Here is a 24,137-nt window from a genome sequence, read left to right as displayed (position 1 = left end):
CTTTGGATGCATGTATGAGAAATCTTGTGAACAGCTGAACCAAGGAAATCTAATTTGGAAGGAACATTTTTTTGTTAAAATCCCTATGAATTCTAACCACTGTAATTCAGTGCATGTTAACCAAGTCTTACGGCCTTTTTGAGAGTTAGATAATGCTTAATTGGCAACTTTTACATGTGGTAACACCTTTAGTTAGCTCGTTTCATTTCACTTAATTTAACTTAAACAATTATCTGTTTCAAAACTGACAGAAGAAATGAGATTAAAGTTATGTCTGTTCTTTCGCATGAAGTTATTTCTGCTATCTTAAACTACTTGCAAGAATAGAATTGAAACTGATCGACATATTCATTAGAAAATTTATTCTGTGACATAACAAGCACTTTAAGCATCAACAAGTTTTTAAGGATCAGAGGATAATAATAATGAATGCCAGTTTTGTTAAATTTAAATTTGATAGACCTAGCATCTTTTATATTTTTTATTAATCATCCAAACTAGTTTGAAATGCATTGTAGGAGAGTATGATATGAAGGGCTTACTTCAACTAACTGGTAATAAAGGTCACAGCCAAAATTAAAGGAAAGAGAATTTTAGCTCACCTGACCCGAAGGGTCAAGTGAGCTTTTATCATCACTTGGCGTCCGTCGTCCGTCGCACGTCGTCGGCGTCGTCGTCGTCGTCGTCCGTCATCGTTAGCTTTTTACAAAAATCTTCTCCTCTGAAACCACTGGGCCAAATTTAACCAAACTTGGCCACAATCATCAATAGGGTATCTAGTTTAAAAAATGTGTCCGATGACCCTGCCAACCAACCAAGATGGCCGCCATGGCTAAAAATAGAACATAGGGGTAAAATGTAGATTTTGGCTTATATCTCTGAAACCAAAGCATTTAGAGGAAATCTGACATAGGGTAAAACTGATTATCAGGTCAAGATCTATCTGCCCTGAAATTTTCAGACAAATCTGACAACCTGTTGTTGGGTTGCTGCCCCTGAATTGGTAATTTTAAGGAAATTTTGCAGTTTTTGGTTATTATCTTGAATATTATTATAGATAGAGATAAACTGTAAACAGCAATAATGTTCAGCAAAGTAAGATCTACAAATAAGTTGTTATGACCAAAATTGTCAGTCGACCCCTTTAGGAGTTATTGCCCTTAATAGTTAATTTTTAACAATTTTTCGTAAATTTTTGTAATCTTTTCTACTTTTCTATCTTTTTTGAAACTACTGATACAAATTTAACCATACTTTGCCATAATCATTATTAGGGTATCTAGTTTAAAAAATTTGTCCGATGACCCCGCCTTCCAACCATCATGGCCAACTTAGTTAATAATAGAACATAGGGGTAAAATGCAGTTTTTGGTTTATATCTCTGAAACTAAAGCATTTAGAGCAAATCTGACAGGTGGCAAAAATGTTCATCAGATTTAGATTTATCTGCCCTGAAATTTTCAGACAAATCCGACGACCCGTTGTTGGGTTGCTGCCCCTGAGTTAGTAATTTTACAAAAATTTTGCAGTTTTTTGTTATTATCTTAGATATCATTATAATATCTAATATCTAATACTATTAATTATGATTTTAACCTTATTTTACATGATTTCCAAAGCATCAGTAAATACAGGTGAGCGACACAGGCTCTTGAGAGCCTCTAGTTTTAGAGGGGTATAACTTTGAATCTTAAGGGACAGTAACATAGTCATTAGTTTAAATTACTGGGGAATCACTATTATTAGTTGGATACCAATTTTTGTGGATTTCATGGGTAAAGGGGAACCATGAATTTAAATGTTCAAACTGATTACAAATTTTCTAAAAGAATGTATGCGGACATTGTAAAAAAAAACATGAAATCAAATATCCACAAAAATGCAAGTTTTCCTCAATCCAAGAAAATTGGTACGCATGAAAATAATTGAATCCACAGAATTGAATCCACAGAATTTGAGAATACTTCTTTTAGGTTGATGGTAAAGCCAGATTCACTGTTACAACAACCGAAATTGGAGACCCACAAAATTTACGACAGAAATTGTGTAGAGGTTATTGGTGTTGGAATAAGGGACAACAGTCATTCCCGCTGAAAATCAAAGCTGAAGTAAAAGAGGATGAGACAGATGAAGAACAGGAAACGGAAACCAGTATCAATTTCTATACTGAACCTGTTGCCATGGAATTGGTCAATAAGAAGGAGTACAGGAAGAACATGGATTACACTGTTTATGTAAATATTTATTGACAACAGATTTTTATACAGTAATTTTATTGTTAAAGGTATATGTGACAATATTTGAAAAAAATGACCAAAAAAGTTTCTATTGTCTCTGAAATTAAGTTTTACTCCAGATTGAATATCTTTTGTTTGGAAGAAAATTAGGTAAATAATTCAATTCCAAATTTACTTTATAGAGTATGAAAATTATATAATTATAATACTGTTGGTAAAAGTTGTATTTTGATAAAACTTAAACATGAAATATTTTTTCGAATGATTTACATAGATAATTTAAAAATACAGATTAGTTATGAGACTACACCAGCACAAAATGAAATAAAATATGGATGCTTATAGTCAATATTTTGCATAAATTTTTACCATCTGCTTGATGAGCTGAGAACTATATGTATGCTATGAATCATGTCCAAAGCCAAAGCAGGGACTAATAGTTAATCTTAAATCATTATCAGCTAACTAAGAATCTCAAGAATAAAAGGTACATTTTGAATTCTACAACTAAAATTCATTCAAATAAATTTGATAATGATCAGCCAGAACCATCCAAGGTGAGTTTTTCCGGAGTGAGTTACAACCTTTTTTCTGCTTTGCCTGTGAAAAATGTCTCAAAGGTACACACATGTTACTTTTTTAGCATTTACAGTGCCATCATAGTCAATATCAAATGTTTAGTTTTCTGTTTAGTCCATTTCAGAATAATAACTGTCAATACACTATCTTATAGATTATCATTTGGTTATATATTGCATTCAGGGGCCTCAGTGGCAGAGTGGTCTAAGTAGTCTAACTACTGTATCACTAGCCTGTCAACACTGAGGTTGTCAGTTTCAACTTAGCACTTAGCAGGTGCACTCCACCTTAATTGACTAGGATTATTAATTTTCCTATGGAAGGTTGGTGGTTCTCTCTGGGCACTATGGCTTCCTCCACCAATAAAAACATACCCCTACAAAATAGCACAGTTGTGTTGAAAGTGGCATTAAACACCAATCATTCAATCAATCAATCAATATATTGCACTCACCTTGTCTGTCCTTTATCTGTTCTTCTGTACCACCTGCTGTGTCTGATTATCCAACAAATATTGTTGTACATCTTTTTTCAGGTACTTCTCAACTGAGTTACTTCATATAATATCAGCAGATTGCAGTTATCAGTTGTAAAGTGTGAGGTGTTTACTTATTTTCAGACACCTTTTTCCCCTTTTTGTCAAGCCTGGGACATTTATGTGGCGAAAGCGAGAAATAGCGATCCTAGATTCTGTCTGCGGCGACAACATTTAGGTTCAGTTTGTGGTTATAGTTTTTTGAGACATCAATAACTTTGTCAAACCTTCATGGAATTTTATGAAATTTGGACAGAAGCTTGTTATTGACCAAAAGACAGTATTTGGAGCAAAATTTTGAAAATATTTATTTTTGTTTTTCTGCATTTTACTGATAAATGGACTTAGTTTTTGTTTACATAAAATAAGAAGATACAGTCTGTGGTTAAAGTTTGTTACACATCAATTACTTTGTCAAACCATCATAGAGTTTTATGAAACTTTGGCAGAAGCTTTTTAATGATTAAGAGATAATGTTTGAAGCAAACTTTTGAAAATATATTTTTTTCATTTTTTATGTTTTTCTGATAAATGGACTTTTTTTTACAGTTATTATTTACAGATAGTCTGGGATTAACTTTTTTGACATGATAAATTTGTAAACCTTCATGGATTGTTATGAAACTTGGACAGAAGCTAATCTTCAAGACCATGAAATAGCATCTAAAAGGAAAAGTTTGATTTTTAAAAAAAATTCTGTATTTTACTGATAAATGGACTCACTTTTTAAGTCAACATAACACTTTTACACTGACAGCAGCAATCACAGGCAAGACACAGGGTTCCGTGGAACCCCATACGAATTTTTAGCTCACCTGTGCCTAAAAGGCTAAGTGAGATTTTCTCATCACTTGGTGTCCATCGTCCGTCGTTGTCGTCTGTTAAATTTTACAAAAATCTGCTCCTCTGAAACTGCTGGGCTAAATTTAACCAAACTTGGCCACAATTATCATTGGGGTATCTAGTTTAAAAAATGTGTCTGATGACCTCACTGGTCAACCAAAATGGCCAACATGGCTAAAAATAGAACACAGGGGTAAAATGAAAGTTTTGCCTATTATTTTGAAAACTGCTATGAATCGAGAAAATCTAACAAGGGCAAAAATGTTTAGAATGTTGAGCTCTACCTATCGTTCATTTACCTCAACACTGTCTTACGACTTCTTGTAGGAGTTATTGCCCTTAGATGATGAATTTTACCATTTTTTAAATTTTTTGCTATTATCTCGAAAATTATAATAGATAGATAGAAACTTTGAAAAGCAAAAATGATCAGCAAGACAAGATCTACAAATAGGTCAACATGGCCGAAATCTTATGTAAACTCCTTATTAGAGTGATTGTCCTATAATGATGATTTTACAAATTTTTTGCGTTTTTGCCTAATATCTTAAAAACTATATTAGATAACTTTGAATAGCAAAAATGAGCAGCAAGACTACCGGTAGATCTACAAATAAGTCAACATGACCGAAATTGTTAGTCGACTCCTTATTGAAGTTATTGGCCTTTAATGACGATTTTTCCCATTTTTGCCTATTATCTTAAAAACTGTTATAGATAGATAGAAACTTTAAATAGCACAAATGATCAGCAAGACAAGATCCACAAATAAGCCATTATTGGAGTTATTGCCCTTTAATGATAATTTTTAACATTTTTTTGCATTTTTTGCCTTTTATATTGAAAACTATAATAGATAAATAGAAACTTTAAAAGGAAAAATTATCAGCTGGATAAGATCTACAAATATGCCAACATGACTGAAATTGTCAGTTAACTCTAATAGAGTTATTCCCCTTTAATGATGATTTTTACCAAATAATGGCAATTGTTGAAGATGCAGGTGAGCGACACAGGCTCTTTAGAGCCTCTAGTTTAGATATTTAGAATTATGATTTGGGATTATGCTAAGCACGACAATCTGTACAACTTGTTATATTTTTTCAAAAGATTATATTTAGGCATTAACTAATAACATCACATACATTTGCCACTAACAGAAATGATTAATTAAGAATAACCTTTTGATTCTGTAAAATCTTCCCTTATTATCCCTTATAGCACAATATAAATCTTCTTTGAAATATTTGTCAGTCATTACCCTTAAATGTCACAAAATATGCCACTAACAGAAACTGGGATAATGAATTAGTTCCTTCTCTGTTACTGCTTACTACATAGACAATCAGACTTATTAATAAGTTAAATCTATAAAGGTGACTTAAGTCCAATCAAAAATGAAATCTATTCTTATAGACAGATTGCTTCTTTTCAAACATCCAAAATTTGACATCTCCCTGAAAAAAATTATAAGAGATTTTGCAGTAGAACCTTTTTTTCAAACCTTTTCTTTGTTAATTTATCTCCCTTGTTGTAATTCAATAATGCGAAAATTCTTACAAAAAATATTCTAGTCATTCAAAATGATTTATGAATAGAATAGTTAACATGAAATATCAGGTAACTCAAGTTCTCTGTATATTACTTAAACAAATATTTTTTTAACAGTTCTATTAATCTTGTTAACTTTTACAGAACAAACAACTTCTTAAGGTCAAATACTGGTGAAAGGGGGATGAGTATAATTAATGATACTTAAATAGGGATGATATAACCTTTTACTTAAAAGATTGATCTTCTTTGCAAATTTCCTTGTCTGACTCTTACTGATATCTGAAAAGTTGACATCTTAGTAATGTGAACTGAATTTCAAGCTGCTGATACTCATCTACAATGTCAAACAATTAAGGTATCCAGAAATTTCAAAGAGGTTTTGAATGTTGAAATGGATTATTAAGCATATAGATTTAAGCATTTAGTTTCCCCCCTCCACTAAGTGGCCAGGGCATAAAGTGGTACCCATCTGTGTCCTTCCATTCTTCTGCAATTAAAAAATTGTCTGAACTGTTCTTTTTTTGCCTGCAGAAATTGAAAATTTTTTCGTAGATGATTAAATAATGATCACTTACAGATATTGTTACAAACCTTGGATTTAGAACATTTATTTGAAGATTGAACTTGCCTAGACTTTTGTTCCAATTCTGGTCAAAGGCATTGCCCTTCCAAACAGAAAATAGCCAGATTAGCTACTAAATCTTTACACTTTGAAATATAGTTCCCAATAATTCCCATGTGTGTGTAAATATGCACATATGAACAGTGAAAAAATTGGGTAATATCTTTAGAGGAGTTCATTCAAGTATGAAACTATCTCTTCTAAGTTTTGTCAATCTCTGACTTGTTTGGTCATTCTCATTAGGTAAGAGTAATGATACAATACCAGTATGACTTTCATTATGTACTGTGGATTCATAATTATTCGTTGGATACCAATTTGCGTGGATTTGGTCGGTACATGTGAACCATGAATTTAAATGTTCAACGAATTGCTTATGTTTTATAGGGTTGTATGCAGACTTTGGCAAAACCATAAAATCAAATATCCACGAAAATGCAGGTTTTTCTCAATCCACGAAAATTGGTACCCACGAAAATAAATGAATCCACAGTGATAGAAATGATACAATACCAGTATGATTGACAAGGTATCGGGTCCGTTCGCCCTGATTACATGTTCACCCTATGGTCTGTTTGCCCTGGGTTCGTTCGCCCATAGAGTCCGTTGGTCCTACTATTTTTTTTAGCTCACCTGGCCCAAAGGGCCAAGTGAGCTTTTCTCATCACTTGGCATCCGTCGTCCGACGTCCTGCGTCCGTCGTCCGTAAACTTTTACAAAAATCTTCTCCTCTGAAACTACTAAGACAAATTTGACCAAACTTGTCCACAATCATCATTGGGGTATCTAGTTTAAAAAATGTGTCCGGTGACCCGGCCAACCAACCAAGATGGCCACCATGGCTAAAAATAGAACATAGGGGTAAAATGTAGATTTTGGCTTATATCTCTGAAACCAAAGCATTTAGAGCAAATCTGACATTAAAATTGTTTATCAGGTCAAGATCTATCTGCCCTGAAATTTTCAGATGAATCTGACAACCCGTTGTTGGGTTGCTGCCCCTGAATTGGTAATTTTAAGGAAATTTTTCCGTTTTTGGTTATTATCTTGAATATTATTATAGATAGAGATAAACTGTAAACAGCAATAATGTTCAGCAAAGTAAGATCTACAAATAAGTCAATATGACCAAAATGGTCAGTTGACCCCTTAAGGAGTTATTGTCCTGTATAGTCAATTTTTAACCATTTTTCGTAAATTTTTGTAATCTTTAACAAAAATCTTCTCCTCTGAAAGTACTTAGACAAATTTAACCAAACTTGTCCACAATCATCATTAGGGTATATAGTTTAAAAAATGTGTCCGATGACCCCAAACGCGAACCAAGATGGCCGACATGGATAAAAAATAGTTCATAGGGTAAAATGCAGTTTTTGGCTCATATCTCTGAAACCAAAGCATTTAGAGCAAATCTGACAGGATAAAATTGTTCATTAGGTCAATATCTATCTGCCCTTAAATTTTCAGACCAATCAGGCAACATGTTGTTGGGTTGCTGCCCCTGAATTGGTAATTTTAAGAAAGTTTTGCAGCTTTTGGTTAATATCTTGAATATAATTATAGATAGAGATAAACTGTAAACAGCAATAATGTACAACAAAGTAAGATCTACAAATAGGTCAGCATGACCAAAATTTTCAATTGACCCCTTAAGGAGTTATTGTCCTTTATAGTCAATTTTTTACAATTTTCATAAATTTTGTAAATTTTTGTAAATTTTTACAAAATATTTTCCACTGTAACTACTGGGCCAAGTTCATTATAGATAGAGATAATTGTAAGCAGCAAGAATGTTCAGTAAAGTAAGATCTACAAACACATCACTATCACCAAAACACAATTTTGTCATGAATCCATCTGTGTCCTTTGTTTAATATGCACAAGACCAAGGTGAGCGACACAGGCTCTTTAGAGCCTCTAGTTTTAATAATATTATTGGTATTCAGGTTTAATAAACTTATTCAGATATTTATATAGTAAGTAGAAAATATATATTTCTCAAAACAGATGGGAAATATTTTGAAATTAATGGATATTTTTGGAACATAAAAAGGTTTCATTGTTACTTTAGTTTTTATTCAGAATTACTTTCAATGACTGTTGATTGTAATTAAGAATTCTGATTACTAGGTAAAACTATGCTGAGTGTCTTTGATTTCACTGATTGGTGGATTAATGTTTTTTTTTTAAATTAAGAAGAGTAAAAGCAGAGGGAAATTTGTTTTGCAGCTATGCTTCTTTGATCTCAAGTTAGTTTTGACCATTTTTTTTTTATATGGAAGTGGATTTTCTATTGTTTTCTATTAAATACCTTTGTATTCCTGTACACAATAGTGCAAATCAAAGGAAAATATTTATCAGGTAGCTGCAATGCAACATAAATATTAGGCGAAATTTTCGAAAAACTTTGCATACTCTATTCAAATAATAGATATTATACAACAAGACAACAAAATAAAATAAAAATCAGGGCGAACAGACTCAGGGCGAACAGGTATTAGGGCGAACAGGTTCTAGGGCGAACGTGAATCTGGGCAAACGGACCCGGATTCGATTGACAACTGCCATAATCAACAAACAATCAGAGACAAAGTGGGGTCTAACTCTCCTAAATGTCACTTTATTACTTTATTACATAACTCAATTCTTGACCTCCATAATGAATAAACAATTGTATGGTGTTTGATATAAAGAAATTATAGATTAAATAATTCACCTACCTATAACTTTTGTTCTACACTACATAGAATGAGTCTGTAAATTATTTCTGAAAAATTATAGATTAAGGATTTACAGTATATATTTTTTTTTCAAATATAAAAAAGTCAAAATATTAAATCTGTATATATAAAGATATTCAAATTGGGTCTTTTTTACTTGATAAATCAATGCAATAATCATCTGTAATTAATCAATATATTAGGTTAAGTACACTTATAAGTGATTGTTTTGAGTCAATTTCAATACTTGTAACCTGTGCAAATTAATATTTTTGGTGGTTTTTTTTTATAAGTTTGTATATGTTTTGTTATGAGGAATGAATTTGTTTCTTATATTCTTTATGCTGAAGAAGTACATTTTCAAGGGCTTTATCTGGAAAATATGAAATTATAAATTGAATAAAAATTCACTACACAATCTTTTGAAAATCCTATTTCCATCCAATTCATTAATGACATGTTAAGAGAACACGCAAAAAATCAGATCACATGTTCTAAAATTGAAATGTTAAAAGAATTTGCTTCAGAAATGATAAAATCTCCATCTTTTGACAATAGAATAAAAACTTTATGCAAGCAGTAAGTAACAGTAATGAAAATTTCTATATGCCGCCTTAACTATTCATCTTAGTGTCATATAATTAATTTCAAAAACAATCAACCATTAGAGGAGAAAAAAGGTATACACCTATGTTTCAACTTGCAAAATACCCCCAAAACAACCTTTTCATCTTAATTTTGGGAGACAAAATTCTTAGTTTCAAGTCAATTGGTCCCATGTACATGTCCTACAAGGATAATTGATAAACTTTATTAGAAAATCTTCATTTGGTAATTTCTGCTGTTTCTAAAGCTGAAAACATAGAACATGAAACAGGGAAATTTTTTTACTGAAATATAAAATTGCACTTTAAATGAATTTTTTATGCAAATTGAGGGACCCACTGGCATCGACTCACATTAAGCTATTTTGTCTTTTGAAAAAAATGCTTATCTTTATAAAGAACTGCAGTGAATGTAAATGTCAGCAACTTTGCTATATCATGGGATTTATCCACACCATATCTAAATATGATTTGAAATTATTCAAACTACTCTTCCAATCTTTCCATCAGTGATTTCAATCATTTTGATTTTTGTATGTTTTGTACCCCAAATCGCCAGAATGAACTATTACCTTTAGTCATCCATCATTTTTGGGGGTTGTAAACCGTTCAAAAGAAAAAGACTTTGACTCTTTTGAAACAATTTGGACAGTTTGAACCTAACCTTATCTGGATTATCCTTAGGGTTTTTAATTTCTAAGTGATGAAGACCATACTAACCAACTTTCCTACTTATCCTTCCAGAGCACCTGAGATCACCCCAGGGTTTTGGGGGCATTTGTGTTGCTCAGTCTTTAGTTTTCTATGTTGTGTTGTGTGTACTGTTGTATAAAATATTGTCGCTTTTTTTTTATTTATAGTTGTCTCATTGACAATCATACCAAATCTCCTTGTTTTTATGTTGTAAAGAGCTGATTTAATGGGAAATGTTATTGTTTGTGATCTAAAGTTGATTACCCCCATGTGTCATTTAACACTGTTACAACCATTTCTAAAAACAGAAGATTAACAAAGTATCAGTGAAAACCTTTCAAAAATCCACTGAAGAGTCAAAATCTACTGTTTTGTGAGAAAATAATACATTTGTGAATCTTTTCAGATCTACAGCTGATGCCATCAAATATGGATACTAATGTTATGAAAATAAGAAAAACTAAAATAAAACCATCAAAGAAAATAAGATATATCTTTGGTACATAGCATAATTTGGCTGTCTTGTAATATTTTTCCTTTCAAATGGCAATATGAATTCTATAAGTTATATTCCATCTACATACATTGTATGTTTTTATGTTAGACATCTTATTATAGTTTGTTTGATCCATTCTGAAAGAAGACACCTTAGAATTTATTCTAGCCATTTATGTTTGAAAATATACTCACATTTCCAATTATTCACACTAATGAGGTGGGGGTGGGTGTGGTTAAATGAATATTTTTCAATGATTTATCCAATAAGGTCAATTAAAATAGAGGTCCTCAAAATATGAATCTGTATTGAATCGTTTGCAATAGCACAATATCAGAGCAAAATGTACCTTTTTTTGTCTTGTCTGCTTTATTAATCATGGTTGAATTTTATGTTGAGAGTCTTAAGATTAAGGTTTTACTACAGGCATTACATAAACAAAACAATGATGAAAGATCCATGGCAGACAAACACCTAACAATCATTCTATACAACAAATATAGTTCACCAATAGTGTCTGAGAAATGGATATAATCACAAAAACTTAACATTTGTTACTGATCCATAAATGAGGTCAAGGTCAGATGAACATTTATACCTAACAGTCATACCATTCACCAAGTATAGTTGACATATTACTTGCAGTATCTGAGAAACAAACCTAACAATGAAAACTTAACGTTGACCAATGAACAATTAAAATGAGGTCGAGGTCAGGTGAACCCTGTCTGACAGACATGTACACTCTAAAATTTAAAAAAAAATAGAAAGACATATACAAGCACGACTAAAAGCTGCTGGATTGATTGATTTTTATACGACCGCAACAAAATTTTTGTGGTCGTATATTGGTATGACGTTGGCGTCGTCGTCGTCGTCGTCGTCGTCCGAAGACACATTAGTTTTCGCACTCTAACTTTAGTTTAAGTGAATGGATCTCAATGAAATTTTACCATAAGGTTCAATACCACAAAAGGAAGGTGGGGATTGATTTTGGGGGTTATGGTACTAACAGTTAAGGAATTAGGGGCCAAAAAGGGGCCAAAAATAAGCATTTTTGTAACTTCCAGACATAACTTGTGTGTAAGTATATGGATCTCTCTGACATTGTACCACAAGGTTCCATATCACAAAGGGAATGCTGGGATTGATTTTGGGGGTAATTGCCTCCAAATTTTTGGAATTAGGGGCCAAAAAGGGGCAAAAAACAAGCATTTTTCTAGTTTCATGACAATAACTTGTGTGTAAGTGTATGGATCTCTCTGACATTGTATCACAAGGTTCCATATCACAAAGGATATACTGAGATTGATTTTTGGGGGTAATTTCCTCCAAATTTTGGGAATTAGGGGCCAAAAAGGGGCAAAAAACAAGCATTTTTCTAGTTTCATGACAATAACTTGTTTGTAAGTATATGGATCTTTATGAAATTGTACTACAAGGTTCCATATCACAAAGGGAAAGCTGGAATTGAGTTTGGGGGTAATTTCCCAGAAAGATTAGGAATAAGGGGCCAAAAAGGGGCAACAAATAAGCATTTTTCTAGTTTCCAGACAATAACTTGTGTTCAAGTGTATGGATCTCTCTGAAATTTTACTGCAAGATACCATACCACAAAGGGAAGGCTGGGATTAATTTTGGGGGTAATTCCCTCAAAATTTTAGTAATTAGGGGCTATAAAAGGGCAAAAAAACAAGCATTTTCTCAGTTTCAGGACTATAACTTGTGTGTAAGTGTATGGATCTTTATGAAATTGTACTGCAAGGTTCTATATCACAAAGGGAAAGCTGGGTTAGAGTTTGGGGGTAATTGCCCTAAACGTTTAGGAATTAGGGGACAAAAAGGGACAAAAAAAAACAAGCATTTTTCTAGTTTCCAGACAATAACTTGTGTTCAAGTGAATGGATCTCTCTAAAATTGTACTGCAAGGTACCATACCACAAAAGGAAAGCTGGGATTGAGTGTGGGGTGATGAATCATAAGGGGGTTCAAAAAATTTGGGGGGGATTTTTTTTTCTTTAAAATTTTCCATTTTAAATTGGTTATTTCTGATTTATATATAAAAGCAAATAATAATGATATGGTTTGAATAGCATACACGTGAACCTCCCGACAGGAGTACAATAATCCCGTTTTCAGGAGTCTCCTCCCGACCTCCCGTTGAAGAGGAAATAATCCCGTGTAAGAAGTTTTTCATGAATGAAAAATTTCTGCCCAACATATCATCTCAGGCATCTGGTGTAACTCACATTACCTGAAGTTATATTTTACCTGTAAATCAATTAACATGCATAATTATATGGTTTCACTTGTCAGCTTGGGTGTCAAACATACTGGTAATCAACGATTTTTTACCTCAGGCTAACTGCCGTTGTGTAACAAAAACTGTGTATTTATTGGGTTACTTCCCTTGATTTATCCTGTTTTAAGTTACTTTCCTTTTAATAATGAAAATTTTAAAAAGAATATAAATGAAATATAAATAGAACAAATAATCATAAAAGGATGGTAAATAAATGATTTTAAATGTCTTAGGACAAATAAAAAAATAATAATTTGAAATATATTTGAGGATTCTATACTTCCTTTCAAGGCTTAAATTGAAATTTATATAATAACTATGACCCTTGTTTTACGGTTAGAATGATTTTCTGAGTATGAAAACAAAAGCTATTTGCAGATAGTTAAACAGATGTTCTGGTTGCAATGATTGTTTTATAGAATATGAAGTAAAAAATTTAAAGAACATACTGAAAAAAAAAATGTTAGATTGAACATGTAGAATATAAAGATGGAGAAACTTTATAAGTACAAGGACACTATAAACATAATAAATTGGATGGAAAGTTGAAGAAAACACACTTTAAAAGACCATTTTTACAGCACACGGTTACATTTACGACAAAAATTTATGTCGATTAAAAACCTCCTGATCTGAGTCCTAATCTCCTGACCAAAATTTCCCAATCTCCTGATCTGAGTTTCACAGTCCATCACATGTATGAATAGGTAAATTAAAAAATTACAAGTTCTTAGACCACTTTCACTCTGTGTCAGAAACTTATGCTGTGTCAAATATTTAATTACAATCCAAATTCAGTGCTGTATCAAGCTTGAATGTTGTGTCCATACTTGCCCCAACTGTTCAGGGTTTGACCTCTGCGGTCGTATCAAGCTGCGCCCCAGCGGAGCATTTTATTTGTGTTTAACATCCCTTTCAGCACTACTTAACAAATATAAACACAACAAGTTACTTGATTGGTACAAAAACCTAAAGCTTTGACAAATACAAACACTGGATTATAGGCTGCTATATTGGTTCAAGCACCTTAATTAGCAACTATTTTCACATAGAATATCATGGAAAACAAGATCTTTATTGACATAATCTGAAACTCATCATTCCAATGTAACAGCTAATCTTAAACTGAACTATTATGTAATGTTTGGTAGATTTTGAAAAATGAAAAAGTTCTCATATTTTCAACTTGAATAAAGTAATCCCTTCTGACTTCAATATCTTTACGTGATCCTCTGCAATGTCATAATAATAAAAATAGAACTATAGAAATTGCATGATAAATTGTCTTCTGTTATAATTAGGAAATTACTTATCCCAGAGAGAATACAAATTTTATCTTAAAATCTTTGACATTTTTAACCATTATTTCCTTTCTATGAGATTTCTAAAGGTTAGCTTTTGTTAGCAATATCAATATATGAAGATTATTGGCAGAGAATAGAACTGAGATCATGGTGTAGAAAAGGATAAAATTTAATATCTGTAAGCTACCAATAATTCACATTACTTGTCATTTTTCTGGGCCCTTTTTGTCCTCAAAATATATCATTTTTTGGGATATTAGTACTCCGATCATGTCAATAAAATTCAACAATTAAAAAATTTAAGACATATAAATTAACATTGTTTAAACAGAGAGCCATTAGAGTATAGGAAGCTTTCTTCAGTGACTCTCAAGTCCAAATTTAATTATAATGACAAAAATTGCCATCTTCCAATCCAATAAGCCATATCTTGCAATTGATGATTAGGCCTATTAAAATTAATTGATAGATTTTCATCCCCGCCCGCCTCAATTTTTTTTTCTTACTCTTATTTAAATTACGGTTTCCGTATTTTGTTCATTTCCGTTAATGGTTACTGCCAATAATTTTTGTTTCATTCAAAACTTCCTGTTGCAAATTTTGGTTTTTGTATTTCTTCGAGGTAATTTAACCAAAATCTTATTCTGCTCAATGATGACAAAATTATCTTCCGAGAATAGAGAATGATTGCTGGAAGGGCATGAAATATTCGGGTTACGAGTAATAGGTGGTGTCTTGAAGAACGCAAATTGCAGTATGTCACAAATTTCAGTGATTAGAAAACCGTGGATTTTTTATTTATACAAATTTGGACTGTGAATGATATCCACAGCCCAAGAATCGTGAAACACATTGGTACAAAAAACATAACTGCAATAAAGAAATTGACACAAACACAAACTTCTGCGATTTATGACCGTATATTGAGTACGACGGCCACCATACTAAATGTATTATAGGAAACCCTTAGATTTACCCTAAGGCTGTCGTTTTTTGTTGACAAACAGCAAACACCCTCTGTTCCCAGCCACTCAATAGAGTCATTAAGCAAATTCTATTTTGTTAAGTTTATGATTTACATTGTATTTATTTCCACCTTGCATAAGAATCTTAAAAGTGCCAATCCTAGTAAACACAGTTTTGAGTTTTCATTTCACTCTGTACTCAAAATACTTGTGTTGCATATCAATGCATATGCTTATTTTTATGGGCACTACAAACCATAGCTTATAAAGCAAAATAAATTTGATGTAGGTTGTCTAATAGAGAGCATTTCTCCACATGTTTGCTATTTACTGAAATTAGGTTTCCAAAGCTAAAAATACATGTAGAACAGTGATTGCCAATCAGAAATATTTATTGAATAAATTTAAAAATTATGTAGAATTCCTTATATATACATGATGTAAGCTTATTATTACCTTTGCATATAAAGAACACATTACAAAAGGGTTTGGAAGGAAGCTGGAGTATAATAGTCCCAGGAGGAAATAGGAATTAAAGAATAAAATCCTACCACCTGCCCTATTTTTTTTAAAAATCTGGATGAAAATCTACTAATTAATTTTAGTTGGCCTTTTAGAATTTATTTACTTTTAAGTATTGTTTTATCTATTCAATACTTAATCCTTCCAAGCAAAACTTAAGAATTAAAGTACTATTGATTCATCATTATTTGTTGGATTTTAGTGGGTACAGGGGTACCACAAATTTAAATGTTTAACAAATAACAAATTTCTATGGGAATGTATGCAAATTTAAAAACCACGAAAATAAATAGCGACGAAAATGCAAGTTTTCCTCAATCCACGAAAATTGGAACTCATGAACATAAAAAAATCCACAGTACAGCAAAGTACTCCTTGACATCTGTATAGAATAAGTACTTAATTGATGTTGTTCAGTGAGCTCCAGAAACATCTGTTGTTATATATATACTGTTTACAGCAGTGACTGAATTGTATCCAATGAACCCATCACCATGGTTGTCATTTAGTATATTAACTGTTTAGGGTGTTGACCTTCCATTACTTCATCAGTTTCTTGTAGGTTACATTATAAGGTTCATCTAGATAAATTTTAAATAAATCAGTTAAAGCTTGTTGCCATGTCAGCTTTTTTCCAGAAAATTTGGTAAACATGATCACTAAATGTGAAAACAAACATGAAACTGACATTTGTTAAAATGGAATGTCTTAAAAAGTTGATGTTTGATAATATCACAGACTTTATTCTTTCCGTATGAGTTTGTTTTTGTAGTTAATGTCCCCATTTGAGACTTGTCTGTTGGTATATATGGTAACCAATTAAGATAGGCTGATACTATAAATTATTTTTTATGATTCTTGTACTTTAGGTGTCATGTGCACTTATTTTGGTATCATGTAGTTATGTTAAAATAATCAGATGTGGAGGATATATTGAAAAAAGAATAATGAAAAACATTTTTGATTTATTCTGGATTGAATTGCAATTTATAGATCCTCAATATTGTATACCTCTACTTTTAAAGTATAATAAGGTAAGAGTAATGATACAACAGCCATGATCACCAAACAATCAGAGACATGGTGGGGCCGTAATTCAATTTTGGAGACAATAAAGATCTTAGTTTCAAGTCTATCCATGGTTCCTTGGCCTACAAGGATAATTGATCGATAAACTGAATTAGAAGAATCTTTATTTGATAATTTCTTTGGTTTCTAAAGATAAAACGTAGAAGGTGAACATGTAATAGGGAACATTATTTGGTTAAGATATGAAATTGCAATTTAAACAAAATTGTTGTGCAAATTAAGGGACCTCTACCACTGATTCACATTTAGCTCATTTTATCTACTGAAAAAGTGCTTATCCTTCTAAAGACATGCAGTTAATGCAATTGTCAGCAATAATGCTGTATTGATGTTTTTTTTGTCCGTACCTAAATATGATTTAAAATTATTTAAACTACTCTTCCAATCTTTCCATGAATGATTCCCATCACATTGATTTCATAAATGGCTGACTTTCAAACTTGCATCAGATGTACTATCACTTACATTCTAAGTGAAACTATGTTCCTCTGTGGCGATCATACTAAATCCAGTATGATCGCCACTGAGGAGCATAGTTTCACCTGGAATGTAAGTGATAGTACACACAAAGATCTACTAAGCCTGTTTTAGCCAAACTTTTGTTTGAATTATTCCTAGGCTGTTAAGTTTCAAAGTTGTATCTCTCAATACAGCCAACTAACTAAGCAGGTTGCCATTCCAATCAAAAAAACATAGAAGTTAAACTAAATCCATTTGATTTAAATTATAACTAGTGATGCTACTGGCCACCCACCCTTATCAGTATTATTTCAAAATGACCCAAATTGTCAACATGACCTTTCCATATTAGATCTTTTATGTAAAGATGATGAAAGCCTTAAGAAATACAAAAAAGTAAATATGGAAAAATGATTCAGACATCAAGCCTCAACTTTATTAAGTTTGACACAAATGAGATAATCCCAACTGAAAGTTCCACAAAAGTTGTAAGTGGAGATAATTAGGAAGCTATCAGGCGAAGGTACCTAGAGTCTTTACCATTGGGACTCCTTGACATGTGACCTGATAGAATTTGACCTCTGTCAAACAGTGAATACTTTTTTTATTGCATAAAGTACCTAGCAACCATGTACTTTGGGATTCCAGAGGATATATGCTATCAGTGGGTACAAGTTTCAACAAAAAAACATTTGATTTTCAAGAGTCACATCTGGTTGGCAATAGTATCTTACAACCAGATATTCTTGAATTCAGTAGAGCATAACCTGTCACATGATAAAATTTTCAACCCCCAAAAAGGCACTTCTGGTTCCTAAATTGTCTCCATGTTTATAAAGGAACTTACAACCATGCATTTAGGGATTCAGTGTTCTCCTAACAAATATTCTTTTATATTTGATTGACATTTATAAATAAACATATCACTCTGTTGTATAGGACTGAGTTCTTAGATCTGAAAGGGAAATGGTAGATTTGAAGCTTCAGTAATTGTGTTTCAGATTGAAGTTTTTTTTTTTTAAACTGCATTCTGTATTTCACCAAGTTCTAAGGATAGGGTTCAGCTTGAGAATTTTTTTCCGTTTGAAAATTGACTTAAAACCTCTGTTAGATTTATACCTCAAGACATGACTTTCACTTATACTTTTACTTATTCAATCATAGTGTCTTTTCTTTTGACAGATTCACATAACAGATCCTAGTGGTGCACCTCTTCTTAAAACAGAGAGATCAAAATTTTATTTAAATGTAACAATCAAAGAGAATACAGGAAATGCAGTGATATTCCAGGAAGACAGAGCCAACTTACCAACAGACATGGATGATATCATCATGTCATTTACTACGTCTACCACTACACAGTATTCTATCGCAATAAAGGTACACAAACATTTTGTTCTTCACCACCAAAACCATGCATATTCACCAAAATAGAATTTCAGACATAGATCAATATGTAGTTGTCAGAAATTTCTCCTTGGTGCACTTTATGAAAGCTGGAGAACTATTTGATCATATTTCACTATGCAGTATTCTATCTCAATAAAAGTACATAAACATTTTGTTCTTCGCCACCAAAACCATACATATTCACCAAAATACAATTTCAGACATAGATCAATATGTAGTTGTCAGAAATTACTTCTGGGTGCACTTTATGACAGCTGGAGAATTAATTTGATTATATTTCACTACACAGTATTCTAACCAATAAAGGTACATAAACACTTTGTTCTTCACAACTAAAACCATGCATATTAACCATAAGACAATTTCGGTTATAGATCAATATGTAGTTGTCAGAAATTATACCTTGGTGCACTATATCATAGCTTTAGAACTAATTTGATCATATTTCAATCAACATCATTTTCAAAAATCTTTTCACTGATTTATAGCTTTTTGTTTTGATCTATGTATTTTGAAGTTGTAACAATATTATGTTATTTATAAACTTGCATTCTATAAGTTTAATAAACACAATTTTCATAGCTGATTTTGGCACTAAAGTTTTGAGTATTTATCAAAAATATGAATAGGAAGCATATTTTAGAACAAATTCTATCTGAGGTAGAGCTATGTATTGTCTTTCAAATAAAAATTAATTCCTTTTTTTATGGATTTCTGATAATGCAACAATTTTCATTTTTATATCCATATTGTCTTGAACAGCTTAACAACATTTTACTATGTTTAGACTATGAACTATAATATTCAATTAAGTTTCATTTACTTCTAAATTTGAATTTTGGATTGCAAAAGCTGACGTCAAGTTAATAATACAATATAACACAGCGACACTACCAAAATACCTTTATTACATAACTTATTGCCTTAAACACCTTACAGAGTTCTCGAAATCTCTTTATCATGGTGATCCTTGGAAGAAAATCTGTTTTCAGTGGTATCAGGTCTGTTCGCTCCCAATACATGTTGGCAACCTACAAGTTCTTCCCTTGGGTCCGTTCGCACCCTATTTTTATACAAAAACCAATTGAATGATTAGATGTTTTTTTGATGTATAAATCAAATTATTTATATTTTTATTAATAAAAATTCAGGAATTTAAAAATGAAATGTTTTTGGGGGGGATTTGATGAAGACTGTATGGACCATCAGACAAACCAGTTGACGATTTTCCGCCACAGTAGACTTTGAACTTTGATTACAGTTGTGACTGTTGTTTGAATTTAATACATTAATATTAGTGCATATTAGATAGTATCTGTGTGTTAATGGTGTATAATGTGATGTTTCAGGGTTTTTTATGCCCCCACCGTAGAGGAGGGGGCATTAAGTTTTACCCTTGTCTGTCTGTACTTACATCCGTCTGTATGTCCCAAAATTGGTTTCCGTTCCCTTACTTTAGTTTGCCTCAACCAAATGTTATGAAACTTATACACAATGCTTATTACCACAAAACACAGATCAAGTTTGAATATGGGTTGCGTCTCTTTTACCATTCTAGAGTTAAGCCCCTTTACAAATGGAAAAATTGCTGAATTTTTCGTTTCCGTTCTCTAACTTTAGTTTGCCTCAATCAAATGTTATGAAACTTATAAACAATGCTGATTACCATAAAGCACAGATCAAATTTGAATTTGGGTTGCGTCTCTTTTACCGTTCTAAAGTTATGCCCCTTTACAAATGGAAAAATTGCTGAATTTTTCGTTTCTGTTCTCTAACTTTAGTTTGCCTCAAACAAATGTTATGAAACTTATACACAATGCTTATTACACTAAACACAGATCAAGTTTAAATTTTGGTGGTGTCACTGTTACCATTCTAGAGTTATGCTCCTTTACAAATGGAAAAAATGCTGAATTTTTCGTTTCTGTTCTCTAACTTTAGTTTGCCTCAACCAAATATTTTGAAACTTATGCACAATGCTAATTACCACAAAACACAGTTCAAGTTCAAATTTTGGTAGCGTCACTTTTACCGTTCTAGAGTTATACCCCTTTACAAATGGAAAAATTGCTGAATTTTTCGTTTCTGTTCTCTAACTTAAGTTTGCCCCAACTAAATACTAAGAAACTTATAAACAATGCTTATTACCACAAAACTCAGATCAAGTACAAATTTGGGTAGCGTCACTTTTAAAGTTCTTGAGTTATGTCCCTTTATAACGTTACATGCAAGCCGGGGCATCATATGTGTCCCATGGACACATTTCCCATTTGTTTAAGAAGTTACTCTTAACATTTCAGTGTTGTTTTTTAAATGAAATATTTTATTATTTGAATGATTATGTACGGTTAAAGTGCATGAAGTAGGAATCCTTTTTACGTTTATAGAATGTCACTTTATGCTGAAACAATAACAAAAACATATTTATAGCAATACATCAACTAAAACACAATTAAAAAATTAATCGACACAAAACCAATAAAAAGGGTGTGAACTGACCCAGGATGCAAATGTGTGGGGTGCGAACGTGAAAGGGGGCGAACGTGAATGGGAATGACGTGATTTTGGGCGAATGGACCTGGATTTGTTTTCAGCTATTGTCATCACTTGGCTTCTGTTGTTGTAAACTGAATAAAAAATCTGTTCTTTTACCTTAATGTTCCTTAAGAGAATACTGGAGAGAACCACCAGCCTTTGGAAGGAAATGTGGTAATCGATCACGTCCTTGTTAATTTAAAAAGGAGTGGAACACGTGAATGGGAATGACGTGATTTTGGGCGAATGGACCCAGATTTGTTTTCAGCTATTGTCATCACTTGGCTTCTGTTGTTGTAAACTGAATAAAAAATCTGTTTTTTTACCTTAATGTACCTTAAGAGAATACTGGAGAGAACCATTCACCAGCCTTTGGAAGGAAAGGTGGCAATCCTTGTGAATTTAAAAAGGAGTGGAACACACATAGACAATAGTTCGAACTCACAACCTCAGAGTAAACAGGCTAATTATAACTGTTGATGAACTACTTAGTCCACTTGGCCATCAAGGCACTTCAATATTTTTAAACTCTATTTGTAATTATCTGTTTGAACTTTAATAATAATTCAATGCTAATAGCCTGTTTATGAATACAGTTCAGGCATTGTTTATGAATACAGTTCAGGCATTGTTTATTCATGCTTTGTCATTTAGTTAATTTGACTTTGGTTTTGTTTTTATTGCATATCAATCAATTTTTAAGTTATATTATTACTTCCAATAATGCCAGTTTTGACAGCTGATTTGTATGATAACAATTAGTTCATTTGGTGGAATAATTAAGTCAGGATAAGGAATAGACAGTGCCTAGTTTATCAGAGGGAATTGTACAGAGAATATAATGAAAATTTTGGCCGAAATGGACAGGGATCCAGTTTATACAGGGGACTGATATCACTATTTTCACTGTTATTTTTGTGTGTATATAAACACCAAAAATTCTAATTGGAAAATACTTACTGTCAAGACAAAGTGAACTTATTAAACTGCTTACATCCACTTCATTTGAACTTTGATGGATAGTTGTCTCATTGGCAATCATACCACATCTCCTTATTTTTATATACATTTGAAGTAATTGACAGTTCAATGAATCCTTTTCAATGTTTACCAATTAGTCTAGCTAATCCGTCAGTTAATAATATGTCTACAAATGTATTATAATTTGTATTTTAAAGGCTTTTTTTTTAACTTTACAGTACTGACATACTATGTGATGCACTTATTTATTATTTTGCTTTAGTTTTAATTGCTGAGGCCTTTAGCAGAATTTTCAAACTTGTTGATGTCTGAGATATCATCTATTTTTGTATGAATTAGATGGTTTCTGAAAATGGTTTCACCTTGAAAATAATGCAAGATTTCATAATGTTTTGACAGTGGTTTGGAAGGTTCAATCATTTGCTCTATAAAGAAATGTGTTTAGTGGATTACTAAGAGAATCTCATTTGGTCAATCGACCCATGTTATGCAAACATTTGTCATGAAACATGACCTTGTGTGATAGGGCATTGAATTTTGAAGACTTTCTTCCAATTGATGATTCAACTCAATGTTTGCATAGATGTAGCTATATGAACTTTATATACCTAGGTACAGAAAAATTTGAAAATACTTTTATTTGTGATTGATTAATATATCATTGCTTTATGGACTAATGTATTGATTCAAGGGACTTTTTCTTTGTGTTTTACAAATAAATGCAAGAATCTGAATTTTGGGTTTAACATCTTTATCTTAGATTGGGAATCTAGCAAAACATATTTGTTGGGGTATTAAATATGAGCAGTAGCATCAGTAGCATTACTTAAAGATATTTTGCCTGCTAAAAAACCATAAGGAACCTACACACAGTTAGATCTGTGTAAAGTAAACTCTATTGGTCGGATCTGTATAAGAACAATCATGTTTTCATTAGCTGGAAATTTAAAAACAAACTGTATTTTCTGATTCATGCAATACAGAAGCACTGGCTGCTGATAAGATGGTACCCTCCCCTTTCCCATCCCCTGAACTGAAAGTCCATCAGCAGTTGTATTGTCCCAGTGGTTGTATAAAATGTAAGAATATTATTATTATGCACACACAATTTTCCTTAAAATAAGTAACTTTTTCCTGACTGATAGAAATGTTTTGCATTATAGAATTGAAGTACTCGATAGTTCCTTTGAAGTTTTTCCAAATAATTTAGTGCATACTTCTGAAAAATCTAAGATGTCAAGTGGCATCTAATTGGTTGAATAAAATCTTCACTTGTCAGTGGCGGATCTAGGGGGGGGGGGGGGGGGGGGGGGGGGGGGTTCCGGGGGTTGGAACTTTTTTTGGACAATCAATGCATTTGAATGGGGACATATAGTTGGAACCCCCCCTTTATCCTGGGTTGGGAACCCCCCCTTTTAAAAATGGCTGGTTCTGCCCCTGCTTGTCTTTGAAATGAATATTTAGGTAATAAAAAATAAGGATATGTGGTATGATTGCCAATGAAACAACTAACCAACAGAGTCCTTATGAAGCGGATTTAAGCAATTATAGGTCACCGTACAGCCTTCAATATTGAGCAAATCCCATACCTTATAGTCAGCTATAAAAGGCCAAGACATGGACAAAAAAAGTGAAACTGTTCACACGAACAACAAAAGGCCCAATTTATGACAAAACAATAATAAA

The 24,137-nt window shown here is 32.3% G+C and overlaps 1 protein-coding gene across 1 annotated transcript in view; it reads left to right on the top strand.

Moving 5' to 3' along the window:
- Positions 1-24,137, top strand: part of LOC127702833 (complement C3-like) — a 233,275-nt gene that overhangs the window by 43,347 nt on the left and 165,791 nt on the right. Inside the window, exons 13-14 of the mRNA XM_052207135.1 lie at positions 1,974-2,234; positions 18,708-18,905. Of these exons, the coding sequence (XP_052063095.1) occupies positions 1,974-2,234; positions 18,708-18,905 (459 nt within the window). The remainder of the gene's footprint in view (positions 1-1,973; positions 2,235-18,707; positions 18,906-24,137) is intronic.

The sequence above is a fragment of the Mytilus californianus genome, unplaced genomic scaffold (assembly GCF_021869535.1).
Source record: "Mytilus californianus isolate M0D057914Y unplaced genomic scaffold, xbMytCali1.0.p SCAF_5, whole genome shotgun sequence".
Classification (NCBI taxonomy): Eukaryota; Metazoa; Mollusca; class Bivalvia; order Mytilida; family Mytilidae; genus Mytilus; species Mytilus californianus.
This window is presented reverse-complemented; position numbering and strand designations above follow the sequence as displayed.